This window comes from Triticum dicoccoides, chromosome 1B (assembly GCF_002162155.2).
Source record: "Triticum dicoccoides isolate Atlit2015 ecotype Zavitan chromosome 1B, WEW_v2.0, whole genome shotgun sequence".
NCBI lineage: Eukaryota > Viridiplantae > Streptophyta > Magnoliopsida > Poales > Poaceae > Triticum > Triticum dicoccoides.
The window spans coordinates 581,530,219-581,544,914 of record NC_041381.1 but is presented as its reverse complement, the minus strand read 5'-3'; the positions used below and the strand labels follow the sequence as shown (position 1 = coordinate 581,544,914).

Here is a 14,696-nt window from a genome sequence, read left to right as displayed (position 1 = left end):
AGAAGAAGACGGACGCGGATGGTAATATTACCATCTATAAAGCTCGACTTGTCGCTAAGGGTTATCGACAAGTTCAAGGGGTTGACTACGATGAGACATACTCTCCCGTAGCGAAGCTGAAGTCCGTCCGAATCATGTTAGCAATTGCCGCATACTATGATTATGAGATATGGCAGATGGACGTCAAAACAGCATTCCTTAACGGGCATCTTAAGGAAGAACTGTATATGATGCAGCCGGAGGGTTTTGTCGATCCTAAGAATGCTAACAAAGTATGCAAGCTCCAGCGATCCATTTATGGGCTGGTGCAAGCATCTCGGAGTTGGAACATTCGCTTTGATGAGATGATCAAAGCGTTTGGGTTTATGCAGACTTATGGAGAAGCCTGCGTTTACAAGAAAGTGAGTGGGAGCTCTATAGCATTTCTCATATTATATGTAGATGACATACTCTTGATGAGAAATGATATAGAACTTTTGGACAACATTAAGGCCTACTTGAATAAGTGTTTTTCAATGAAGGACCTTGGAGAAGCTGCTTACATATTAGGCATCAAGATCTATAGGAATAGATCGAGACGCCTCATAGGTCTTTCACAAAGCACATACCTTGATAAGATTTTGAAGAAGTTCAAAATGGATCAGTCCAAGAAAGGGTTCTTGCCTGTACTACAAGGTGTGAAATTGAGCTCGGCTCATGCCCGACCACGGCAAAAGATAAAGAAGAGATGAGTGTCATCCCCTATGCTTCAGCCATAGGATCTATTATGTATGCCATGCTGTGTACCAGACCTGATGTAAACCTTGCCATAAGTTTGGTAGGGAGGTACCAAAGTAATCCCGGCAAGGAACACTGGACAGCGGTCAAGAATATCCTGAAGTACCTGAAAAGGACAAAGGACATGTTTCTCGTTTATGGAGGTGACGAAGAGCTCGTCGTAAAGGGTTACGTCGACGCTAGCTTCGACACAGATCTGGATGACTCTAAGTCACAAACCAGATACGTGTATATGTTGAATGGTGGAGCAGTAAGCTGGTGAAGCTGCAAGCAGAGCGTCGTGGCAGGACCTACATGTGAAGCGGAGTACATGGCAGCCTCGGAGGCAGCGCATGAAGCAATTTGAGTGAAGGAGTTCATCACCGACCTAGGAGTCATACCCAATGCGTCGGGGCCGATCAAACTCTTCTGGGACAACACTGGAGCTATTGCCCTTGCCAAGGAGCCCGGGTTTCACAAGAAGACCAGGCACATCAAGCGTCGCTTCAACTCCATCCGTGAAAATGTTCAAGATGGAGACATAGATATTTGCAAAGTACAAACAGATCTGAATGTCGCAGATCCGTTGACTAAACCTCTTTCGCGAGCAAAACATGATCGACACCAGACCTCTATGGGTGTTCGATTCATCACAATGTAACTAGATTATTGACTCTAGTGCAAGTGGAAGACTGTTGGAAATATGCCCTAGAGGCAATAATAAAAGGATTATTATTATATTTCCTTGTTCATGATAATTGTCTTTATTCATGTTATAATTGTATTATCCGAAAATCATAATACACGTGTGAATACATAGACCATAATATGTCCCTAGTAAGCCTCTAGTTGACTAGCTCGTTGATCAACAGATAGTCATGGTTTCCTGACTATGGACATTAGATGTCGTTGATAACGGGATCACATCATTAGGAGAATAATGAGATGGACAAGACCCAATCCTAAGCATAGCACAAGATCGTGTAGTTCGTTTTGCTAGAGCTTTTCCAATGTCAAGTATCTTTTCCTTAGACCATGAGATCGTGTAACTCCCGGATACCGTAGGAGTGCTTTGGGTGTACCAAACGTCACAACGTAACTGGGTGACTATAAAGGTGCACTACAGGTATCTCCGAAAGTGTCTGTTGGGTTGACACGGATCGAGACTGGGATTTGTCACTCCGTATTACGGAGAGGTATCACTGGGCCCACTCGGTAGTGCATCATCATAATGAGCTCAAAGTGACCAAGTGTCTGGTCACGGGATCATGCATTACGGTACGATTAAAGTGACTTGCCGGTAACGAGACTGAACGAGGTATTGTGATACCAACGATCGAGTCTCGGGCAAGTAACATACCGTCTGACAAAGGGAATTGTATACAGGGTTGATTGAATCCTCGACATCGTGGTTCATCCGATGAGATCATCGAGGAGCATGTGGGAGCCAACATGGGTATCCAGATCCCGCTGTTGGTTATTGACCGGAGAGCCGTCTCGGTCATGTCTGCGTGTCTCCCGAACCCGTAGGGTCTACACACTTAAGGTTCGGTGACGCTAGGGTTGTATGAATATGAGTATGCAGCAAACCGAATGTTGTTCGGAGTCCCGGATGAGATCCCGGACGTCACGAGGAGTTTCGGAATGGTCCGGAGGTAAAGAATTATATATAGGAAGTGTTGTTTCGGCCATCGGGAAAGTTTCAGGGTCATCCGGTATTTTACCGGGACCACCGGAAGGGTCTCGGGGGTCCACCGGGTGGGGCTACCTATCCCGAAGGGCCCCGTGGGCTGAAGTGGGAGGGGAACCAGCCCCTATTGGGCTGGTGCGCACCCCCTTGGGCCTCCCCTGCACCTAGGGTTGAAAACCCTAGGTGGGAGGCGCACCACTTGCCTTGGGGGGTACTCCAACCCCCCTGGCCGCCGCCCCCCCTTGGGAGATTGCATCTCCCAGGGCCGGTGCCCCTCCTGGGGGCCTATATAAAGGAGGACAAGGGGGAGGGCAGCCGCACCCTGTGTCTTGGCGCCTCCCTCCCCCTGCTACACCTCGTCCTCCTCCCGCAGCCGCTTGGCGAAGCCCTGCCGGAGTTCTGCTGCATCCACCACCACGCCGTTGTGTTGCTGGATCATCATCAACCTCTCCTTCCCCCTTGCTGGATCAAGAAGGAGGAGACGTCATCCGCTCCGTACGTGTGTTGAACGCGGAGGTGCTGTCCGTTCGGCACTTGGTCATCGGTGATTTGAATCACGGCGAGTACGACTCCATCATCACCGTTCTCTTGAACGCTTCCGCATGCAATCTACAAGTGGTATATAGATGCAATCTCTCTCCCATGACTCGTTGCTTAGATGAACTCATAGATGGATCTTGGTGAAACCGTAGGAAATTTTTTATTTTCTGCAACGTTCCCCAACACTTATAACAGCCTAGCCAATCATATTAGGCATCCATGTCAAGTTTAAACGATTTCTGACACCATTTACAGCGACACGTCTGAACATTTCTTAGTCCCTTTTGATCAAGAGAACTCCAGAATATGCAAAACTTGTCAAAAATCCAAATAATTTTGCATGATGCCTTGAATTGGTCACTAAAGTTAGTGGGGGAAAATTCAGGCCATTTAACAAATGTCTAAAACAACGTGCTTTCAAATGGACCCTTCTGGCCTACCCAAAAACCCTGTGTTAAATATGATCCATTTTTACACATCCTTGAAATGACCTCAATTTTTGCAAGCAAATGTCATGCCCATGGTAGGCATCCATGCCTGATTTGAACGACTTCCAACACCGTATGAAAGTTACGACACGTCTAGCCATTTATTAATGTTTTTTAACAGAGAAAACTCCAGAAAATGCTAAACTTGTCAAAAACCGAAACAACTTCGCATCGTACATTGAATTGGTCATACAAAGCCATGAAAAAAATTGGCCACATTTAAGGGATGTCGAGAAACGAGGTGCTCCCAAACAGACCGTTCTGGCCTACCCTGACACTTTCTGTTGAACATGGTATTTTTTAAAAATCTCATCACCGACCCCAACTTTTGCCACCAGGTGGGCATGCCATGTAAGGCATTTATGCATAGTTTGAATGACTTCCGACATTGTATGCATGTTGCGACACGTCCGACCATTTTTCGCTCTTTTTTCTCCGAGAAAACTCTAGAAAATACAACACTTGGTGAAAAACAAAAAAGTTGGCATGGTGCCTTGAATTGGTCATACAAGGACATGACAAAAAATTAGAGCAATTTCATGGATGTCGAAAAAAAGTGCTCTCGAACGGAACGTTCTAACTTACCTGGACACCCTACGTTGAACATGGTGTTTTTTTGGAGATCATTGAAATGATCCTAACTTTTGCCACCAGGTGGGCATGCCCATGGTAAGTATCCATGTCAGATTTGAATGAATTCTGACACGGTATGCACGTTGCGACACGTCCAACCATTTATCGGCCATTTTCACCGAGAAAACTCAAGAAAATGCAAAACTTGTCAAAAACCCAAACAAATTGGCATGGTGCTTTGAATTAGTCATACAAGCTATGATAATTTTTTTGGGTCATTTAAAGGATGTCGACAAATAAAGTATTCTCCCATGGAGCTTTCCGGCCTACCCAAAAACCCTATGTCGAACATGGTGTTTTTTTGAACATTACTAAAATGACCCCAACTTTTGTGAATAGGTGGGCGTGCCCATAGTTAGCATCCATGCCAGGTTTTACGGGAAAGTATTTAAAACCGTAACACATACATATAACTATTATTTTAAAATTTTAACATAACTAATTACTAACTATGAGAAAATTCTATGTGATGCTCTCTACGTCGTAATGTCGACCGCATGCAGAGGGCAAACCCCCCAACGCGAGAAATGGGCCGGCCCGCTACACCACAACAAGGCAAAACCGGTTTTTTCTTTAACTGTTTTTCTGGGTATTCATTTTCCCGTTTATGTTTCTGTTCCCTTTTATTTTATTTTTATTTTTCATTTTTCATTTTTTTTCTTCAAGACTTCTTTATTTTGAATTTTTTGACATTTTTTTATTTTCAAACAAATATTCTCACTTTAAAAAAAATCAAAATTTCAGAAAAAGTTGTTTTTTCAAAAGTTGTTGACAACTTCAACAAACTTTTGTTTTTTACAAAAGTTGTTCATGTTTTCAAATATTTCACAAAAACACAAAAATGTTCGCCCTTTTCCAAATATCTTCAGAATTTCCAAAAATTGTTTGCATTATAAAAAATCACGAATAAAAAAATGTTTGGGAATTTAGTATTGTGGCTATAGCTCCCGCTTTGTCTGCTATATTGCGGCTACACCTTTTGCTTCGGGAATTTTCTATGGCAGCCCCCTCCCCTGCTTGCAACATTGGTCGTTGCTAATTCCAGCTTCTAGGCTTGCCCACCGCCGCGAGTCCCGAGTAATATCTATGCCCCATGTGGATCACATCTTTTGGGCTCTTCAGTCACAACATCCTCCATCGCTAGTCACATCTTCTTGGCTCGCCCCTAGCCGGCACTTCCAGGGTTATGGTTGTATCACAATCAGTCACATCTTCTTGGCTCACCCCTAACCACATCTTCCAGTGTCACCGTTCGCAACTATCATAGGCGCCGATTGTAGTTAGCCCATGCGTCGGTCGCAACTTCCACCACAAGTCATTGCACGCCACGACGACGAAGCATATGCCCAGGTCGCAACACCACATCCGACTGGTTCCAGCATGTGGCGGCCATGGTCGTAGAATCTCTCGGCTTCGGCTCCAGCATGTGGTGGCTGCAGCCGCAACATCATAGCCAGCTGGTTCCAACATTCGGCAACCGCAGTTGGAACACGTGGTTCCCCCCATTGCAGCACCCCGTCAACACTGTATTAGCGTCCCCCATCACTGCTGTTGTAGCTCATGTGTGCCCAAGGGGGGAAATGAGGGGCTGGTTGTTGTCGCATTTGCTGTCCGAGGTGGCTCGTCCCCTAGTTGCAGGCTGCAGTGCCTCGCTACCCCAGAGGTGGCTTGCCCTAGCAGTAGGGCCTCATCACGCCGCTCACCGCAGTGTAGCAGCAGGCAACAATGAAGAAGACGAGATGTGGCAAAGATCGAGGAAAAAGAGCGGCGGATGAAATGAGTGGAGGAGACAGGCCGTGAAAGAATAAGGTAGGAGAGGGCCGAGCATGCATGGACCCCACAACAAGGGGAAGCTGCGCGTGGTACATAGACGAATGTCGCACAACGGGCGGATTGGCGTGATGCCAGCCAGTCGGCCCGTCACAAACGTTTATTCTCTGTCCTTTTTACTCCGCGTATAAGATTTATCTCAAGTCAAACTTCGTAAAGTTTGACCAACTTTATAAAAAAAATATATGAACATTCATAATACAAAACCAATATCATTATATGCGTCATGAATTCAATTTTTGTATCATATAACTTTAGTATTTGTAGATGTTTATATTTTTCAATTTAAATATGGTCAAACTTGATGAAGTTTAATTTCAGACAAATTTTATGTCCGGAGTAAAAAGGACCCGAGGGGAGTACCGAGAAACCGAGCGCTGAGATTCGTGCAGCGCGGACCTGTCGACGTGTACCCCCTGATTTGCGGACGGAGACACTCGTCCCAGCCCACCACGCGAGAACAACACAGAGCAGAGCAAGGAGCCGTTCCCCACCCTCCTCCCTCCCCCGCACCCCGCGCCGCGCAGCCAGCCGCCGCGGCCTAAAACCCTAAACCCCCGAGCCCGAGATAAATCAACCACCCATGGCGCCGCCTCTCCGAAACCTCACCCCCACCCCCACCACCACCCCCCATGGCTCGCCATCCTAGGCCCCCGTCCCCCTGCCCCTCCCCGCCGCCCGCGCCCCCCTCCGACCCGGCCGCCGCCGTCGCCTTCGACCCCGTCGAGGAGTGGCTCCTCGACGACTTCGACTTCGACCAGGCCATGGCGAGCGAGCTGGCTAAGAGCTTCGGCCTCGGCGAGGCGGCGGCCGCCGGTCCGGGCGGGATTGATTTTGCGTCGGTGTCCGGAGGCGGCGGGTTGGGCTTGGACCAAATCGTGAAGGAGGGGGAGGATGCTCCTCCCGGCGTCCTGTTGGAGGTCAAGAAGGAGGCCGTGATGCTGCTGGGCGGTGGATTGGGCGGGGAGCCTGGCCCGGACCAGCCTCCCGTGTTGGGGATTGGCGATTTCGTTGCAGAAGGGGATGGTTTGGGGGCAGCGATTGATGCTGAGATGTGTACTGTAGCTGCTGGTGATGCTGATGCTAGTACCGTAGCTGCCGTTCATTCTGCGGCTAGCACCGTAGCTCCCGTTGATGCTGAGATGAGTGCAGTAGCTGCTGTTGCTGCTGACAATATTACCATGTCTGCTGTTGACTCTGACACTAGTGTCGTAGCTGCTGTTCATGCCGAGACTATTACTAGGGCTTCTGTTGACGCTGAGATGAGCACCGCAGGTGCTCTTCATTCTGATACTAGTACCGTAGCTGCCGTTGATGCTGATACTAGTACCAATGCTTCTGTTGATGCTGAGATGAGTTCTGGGGCCTTGGTAAATGAGGAAGTGGAGCGTGGGGGAGGCAAGGAGGAGGAGGAGGACAACAAGGACAAAGAGTCGGAGAGCAGTGAGGATGAGGAATTAAGTGAAGCCTCATCGAGCAGTGATGATGATGATGAGGAGCCGGCCAAGAATGATGAGGAGTCAAGTGAAGCCTCGTCGAGCAGTGATGAGGAAGTGCTGGTGGCCAAAAAGCATAGTGGTCCCAGTGACATGGAGGCCCTCCTTGAAGAGGGTGAACTGATGGTTGGACTCGAGGATGAGGATGATGATGAAACACCAAAGGGTCCTATCAAGTCCAAACATGAAGTAGAGGTATTAAGTTTATCTCACGCTGTGCACCTCTCTTGTGTCTAGTATACTGCGAATCCCTTGCTAGCATGTTAGAATTTGGTTCTAGTTAGATGCAGCTGACTTGTATAAATATTTGTTTCATGGTCATTTTTTTTAATTGATAGCCCAGTAGAAGTTAATGCTTAGTTATCCATTTGATCTTCTGAAAATCCTGCACTTTCTGTAGCTACCATAGCGACAAATTATTTTCTGTTACTATGTAGTTGCTACATGAACACACTTGGGCTCAGTTGCCAAAAACCAGAGTTAAAAAAAGCACTAGGCGTTAATTGTGTGTTTGCCACTGCCTTGTGCTTTTCTGACCAAAGCGCACACTTAAGCACTTGACATTTTGCTATCGCATAGAGCTAGGCGCGCCTTTTTTAACTATGCCAAAACCACACATATAACTGTTAAAATATCATTGTTCCTTCTTCCTTGATTGTATCTCTATTCTAAAGTAGATGTACCATATATCTTGCAGGTATTTGCTCCAGTTCCAAAGATTGAAGTGCAGTTGGAACCACATCATAAGGCACTTCCAGTGGGAACAATTACAGCTGTAAGTCTTGAATTTAACTTTGACTTCAGCTAGATTTTTGTTTGCATTTGTTGGAAACAAAAACTTTATTTTTCCAGCACTTTATAGGTACCTGTTCTTTCTATGTAATGTGATGATGATTTAATCAGTCACCGTTATCTGTACTTGTTAAAACCAGTAGCTAATTGTAATGTAAGAACCAGAGATCTATGGTACTTACTGATGTATGTTTCTACTGTATTAGTAATGCATTCTGGAATTTGTAAGTGTTTGGATGATGGTGTCTATACATTTCATTAATGCAGCTATTATTTTGAATAGCATATTTTTCCAGTGTAAAGGGCAGCCCGGTGCATGTAGCTCCCGCTTGCGCAGGGTCGGGGAAGGGTCCGACCACTTTGGGTCTATAGTACGCAGCATATTTTTCCAGTGTGTTGTTAGATATTTTTCTAGACAGATAGGGGTTCTTGTTTAGACTGTTGAAATACTAGTATATTTCCTATGAGATCCATATACTGACTGGTTGTCTGTTTTCTGGTCATCCAGATCATGGGGGAGAGAGTGATTGTTGAAGGATCAGTGGAACACAGTCCCCTGACTGAGGGTTCTATACTCTGGATAACTGAGAGCAGGACACCACTTGGCATTGTTGATGAAATATTTGGACCTGTGAAAAACCCTTACTATCTTGTGCGGTATAATTCCGCGGAAGAAGTGCCTGCTGGGATCAGTGCAGGAACTACTGTCTGTTTTGTTGCGGAGTTTGCAGATCATATCCTAAATATGAAGGAGCTATATGCCAAAGGCTATGATGAATCTGCTGACCATGATGAGGAGGCAGATGAACCTGAATTCTCTGATGATGAGCAGGAGGCTGAGTACAAAAGATCACTACGACTGGTAAAAAGGCAGACTGATAGGCCGCATGATTCTAAGAAACCTTCTGGTGACAAGAAGAGGGCGCAGACCAGGGGTGCTGGATTTCGAAATGACATGCCACCGAGGACCCACGATACACCGACATCTGGTCACCAGTCACAGCGTCGTTTCCATCGCTCGGATATGGCTGACAGTGTGACACATCAGTCGGGTCAAAAAAATTATCTGATGAGTACACCAAGGGACATGCCACCTAGAATCCATGATGCATCAACACCAGATCGCCGACCACAGCCTCGATTTCACCGGTCTGATATGGCAACTGCTGTTGCTGACAGCGCAACACGACAAACGGGTCCTCAAAACTTCCCTATGAGCGCACCAACAATGCTGCCATCAATCTCAATGAATCATGCTATGCCATCACCTGTTCAACTTGCAAATCAGATGGGCAGTTGCTTCATCAATCCACAGCAGTTCTCTCAGCTGCCAAATATGGTTTGGCCCGGCGGGCTTCCACCTCCAGGGCAGCCAAACATGGGAGTTGATGGAGCTGCTCTTGCAGCTAATATTATGCAGAATATACTTATGGGAGCCAACCAGTTCCAGCAGTATTTACAGAATCAGAACTTTGGTGGCTTCCCAAATGGAATGCCCATGGCCCAGCAACAATTTATGCCAGGGAGCATAATGAGTGCAAACATGATGCCATTTGGTGGACCGCCGGTAAATCATCCTTTTGGTCAGGCATCTCAATTTCCTATGGGGCAAGGCAACTTTGGTCAGTTTCCACATATGGCTGGCAACCAAGCGCCACCTGCTGGATTTCCCAACACCCAAGGATTTGGGCGCTTCCCATCACAACATGAAGATGGAGATCAGCCTCCTGGAAATGCAAACATGCAAGGAGATGGGCGCCTCCCATCACCACACGGAGATGGAGGCCAGCCTCCTATGCAGTTCAATTCCCTACCATCACCGCACGGAGATGGAGGCCAGCCTCCTATGCAGTTCAATTTGCTACCATCACCCCACGGAGATGGAGGTCAGCCTCCTATGCAGTTCAATTCGCTACCTTCGCCCCGTGGAGATGGAGGTCAGCCTCCTATGCAATTCAATTCGGGGCAGTTTAATCAGGGGAACTCATCCTTCCGTGGTAGAAGACCACAACAACGTGGAGGCCGACATTCACCAGGGAGAGGTGGTGGTGGCGGACGGCATCGCAAGTAGTTAGCTAGTGGTGGTACTTCCACCCCTGGTGTAATTTTGACTCGTGTTGGACAAATTTGGGTTAAATTCACAAGTATGCTGCTCCCGTGTACTCGCAAAGGAGCAGTGTTCCCGGTTTCATGTAATACACAAGTTGTTGCTTGTTGTAATGCCCATTCATCCATGATAGCTACTGAGGTGTCCTGTGCGTGCTCCTACGTGGCATTTGATACATTTCTTATTTAATGGCTGTATCTTTCAGTTTCTTGATGTATCCAGTCGTTTGGAGGGAAATGATTATTATGAGGTTTTGCAGCGTTTTTGTAGGCATGCTGTTATCTTTGATATATTTAGTTCTAGTCTTTGTCAACTGTCTACCAGTTTTTTTTTGTTTTCGAAACAGAGGGAAAAAATTTGCCTCATATATTAAACACAATAAAGATTTGGCTCATATATTAAATACTTTCCGAATTCAATGGTACTATATGCTGTACTTTCATGCAAACACTGGGATGCTGATGGTTTTCTTATTGCACATATGTATTCAACCTATTACTCCCCAGGTTATTTTGACTTGATATATGCTATACCTTTCATTATTTTTTTCCCAGTTCATCATGTGAGATTTGTCTCCAGTAAGTCGATGTGAGCCCGGAACTCAAAAGAGCATTTTATTTCTCTAAAATTCCTGACTGTATAAACAGAGTTCAGTTTTGTTATCGCTCTTCCTGCTGTATGGGCAGTTTAACTTCAGTTTCTCCATGTAATGCGATAAACACATTGTAAGAAATGCACACAGGTTCACAATAAAAGGAACAAATCGGATTTATGTGCAGCCATCACCAATAATCTTACAAAATATGAGATATCTTTAATTTTCAGGGTCAAATGGAACCACGAAATAAAGTACTGCATATTGAAAACAGAGTAAAAACAGAGTACATAGAGTATTTCTTCAGTAGCTGACGAAGACCACGTAGCTCGAGTCATCAGTTCATTTTGTGATTTCATTTCAAGGAACCTTGCATAAATGTATGAAGATCTTCGACGTCGGGCGATCCGGGCAAACACTCAAGTTTGTACCTCTTGAGTGGTTGAATTGTGCACCTATAGCTATGGATCTTTTCTATAAAGCACAGTTGGTGGAGAAGAAAGCAGAGAGTGACAAAACAAGTGGCATCACCAAGGGTGAGAGTGACAAAACGAAACACTTATAGATGAACCGTTTGGGAATGAGATGCATTAGGAACTCGAGTTGGAGAAGAGGGCCCGAGCGTTGCCATGTGAGCTAGATCGAACTACGCAACAGGTCCATGTCAGCTTCTCAGTTGAGTATCCCCGGTCTCTCCCGCACAACCCAAGTGGCGGAGCAGCTTGCTTTCATCTTGCTGAGTCCCATTCCCAGCTATCATTGCCGCCAGTGGCGAAGACAGGCCCCAGGCAGCTCGGGCCGCTGCCTGGGGCGTGGGCGCTGATTCCTTCATTGACTATAGCTACAGTGCGGCACTATAGCTACATTGCTCTGAAGGTTGCCTGGGTCGGCCTGGGGCGTATAGTATTCCTGGCGCCGCTGCTGATTGCCGCTTTGGCCTCCAATTTGTAGGCAAGTTGTTGCTTGTTGTAATGCCCACTCATCCATGATTTCTTTTTTGATGGGCCACTCATCCATGATATCTACTGAGGTGTCCTGTGCGTGCTCCAACAACACAGCATCCCGTTGCCTGTGGAACTTGATGCATTTATTTATTTGGCTGTATCTTTTAGTTCCTTGATTGATGTATCCAGCTGTTTGGAAGGAAATGGTTATTTTTGAGGTCTTGCAGCATTTTGGCAGGCTTGGTGTTAACTTTTCTTTCATGTTACAGTGGGATGCAATATGTTTATGGTTGGTTATCTTATTGCACATATAGACTCCGGATTTCGATTTGGCTCTGTGCCCATCAACCTATTAGTCCCCAGGTTATTTTGACCTGACATATGTTATACCTTTCCAATTTTTCTAGTTCATCATGTGAGATTTGTCTCCAGGTTGTCACAAGTAGTTAGCCAATGTTCAGTCAAAAAAAAAGTAGTTAGCCAATGACAATACTTTTACCCCCTTCGAAGTTTAGACCGGTGTTGAATGCTTTTTGATTAAATTCGAGTATGTTGCCCCCACAGAAACGAGAGGTGTAACCAGCTTCCTGTAATATGCAAGTTCTTGCTTGTTATAAAGCCGATTCACCATTCGTTTCTTGATGTATCTTTGTTGTTTAATGTGTTAGGGGAACGATTATTTATAGGATCTTGCAACATTTTTTGCACGGATGCTGTTTAAATTTGCTTGTTGTAATGCCCATTCATGCATGACATCTACTGAGGTGTATGATGATCTTTACAAGGAACTTGATGCATTTCTTTTTGGTTATATATCCTTCAGTTTTTTGGTGTATCCTGTTGTTTGGAGTTGGAGGGGAATGGTTATTTTGAACTCTCGCAGCGTTTTTGCAGGCAGGCTGTTATCTTTGATATAGTTCTAGTCTTTGTAAACTGTCTAGTGTCTACAATTTTCTTTCTAAATTCAACTGTTTTATATTTAGCCGTTCTTACTGATTTTATCTGTTCTTTCATGGAAACGGTGGGATGCTGATGGTTTTCTTATTGGACGTATACACATTCAACCTATTACTCCCCATGTTATTTTGACCTGACATATGCTATATCTTTCATTTTTCTTTTCCAGTCATAACATGTGAGTTTTGTCTCTAGGTAAGTCCACAGTTTATGCATGATGGCATTTGTAACCTACTCCCTCCGTTCCCAAATATTTGTCTTTCTAAACATTTCAAATGAACTAAAACATACGGATGTATATAGACATATTTTAGAGTGTAGATTCACTCATTTAGCTCCTTATGTAGTCGTTTGTTGAAATCTCTAGAAAGACAAATATTTGGGAACGGAGGGAGTATTATCATACCAGACTGTACAAACACAGAGAGTTCAGTTTTGTTGATTGCTCGTCTAGGTGTGCGGGGACTTTAACTGAATGAATGAAATAATATACACATTGTAAAACTACAAGCAAGTTCACAATAAAAGGGACAAATTGGTCACGGATGTGCAGCCATCACCAACAATCTAATAAAACATGTGATATCTTTAATATTAAGGGGTAAATGGACCACAAAATGAAGTGCTACACATTGAAAACAGAGTACAGAGAGTATTCCTTCCTTCAATAGCTGAGGGAGACTACCTAGCTCTTCGTTTTGTGATATCTTTACAAGGAACCTTATTAATGTGTGAACATCTTCGACGCCGGGCGGTCCTTGGAACACTTAAGTTTGTACCTCTTCAGTGGTTGAACCGTGCACCTATAGCTATGGATCTTGTCTATAAAACACCATTGGTGGAGAGAAGAGAGGGAGTGCTTAGTGGGAAAGAAAGGGTAAGCGCGACAAAACAAGTGGCATCACGAAGGTGAGAGTGACACAGCAAGTGGCGCTAGAGCAACCTATACAACTCCATTTGGGAATGAGATACATTAGGAATTCGAGTTGGAGAAGTAGCCCCGGATCCTCTATTATGTGATCCAAACAAGTAAATCATGTTAGGTGGATTGACCTGTACAACAGGTCTGTGTCAGCTTCTTAGTTGTGGTTTGCTAGCCTCACACAAAATCAAGGTGACCGGAAAAGAGAGCGGTAGTACTAACCAGGCTTGGGAGTCAGCCAGATGGAAGCAGGACGCTACGCCATCATCGAGGCCATCCTACGCCACCTGAGCATGGTCCAGAGTGCAAAAGGCGGACGAGCTGGAGCAGGCAGAGAAGACACTAAGCCTACTGACGGGGAGGGGTAGCAGACGACAAGTGGTGGTAGCTTTGGAGATTCTAATTGTGAGCATTTTCTCGTATAATAATTGTGAACGAAGAGCTAGAAAACCGAAAAGGGTATCATTTGAAATAGTTTAGCCTACATGTTTGCATAATATTTTATTATTCAAGTAAAGAGTATAAATAACATGACTTGTTCTAGTCTTTGTTAACTGTCTAGTGTCTACCGGTTTTCTTTATGAATCCAACTGTTCTATATTTATTTAGCCGTTCTTACTGATTTTATCTGTTCTTTCATCATGCAAATGGTGGGATGCTGATGGTATTATTATTGACATATATACATTCAACCTAGTACTCCCCAGGTTATTCTGACCAACCATATGCTATATCTTTCATCTTTTTCCAGTCATTATTTTTTCTTTCCAAAAAGGGGGATAACCTCTGGCCTCTTTTTCCAGTCATAATATGTGATATTTGTTTCTAGGTAAGTACATAGTTTAGTCATGATGGCATTTGCAAGCTATTATCATAAAATTCCAGACTGTACAAACACACAGAGTTCAGTTTTGTTGGTTGTTCGTCCAGCTGTGCAGGGAGTTTA

General features: G+C 45.0%; 1 protein-coding gene across 1 annotated transcript; it reads left to right on the top strand.

Moving 5' to 3' along the window:
* The first annotated feature begins 6,478 nt into the window (after nucleotides 1-6,478).
* LOC119348893 lies at nucleotides 6,479-10,591 on the top strand. The gene is made up of 3 exons (XM_037616899.1): nucleotides 6,479-7,628; nucleotides 8,131-8,208; nucleotides 8,734-10,591. The coding sequence occupies exons 1-3, from the start codon at nucleotides 6,570-6,572 to the stop codon at nucleotides 10,294-10,296; spliced, it is 2,700 nt and encodes an 899-aa protein (XP_037472796.1). The 5' UTR covers nucleotides 6,479-6,569; the 3' UTR covers nucleotides 10,297-10,591.
* The last annotated feature ends 4,105 nt before the right edge of the window (nucleotides 10,592-14,696 follow it).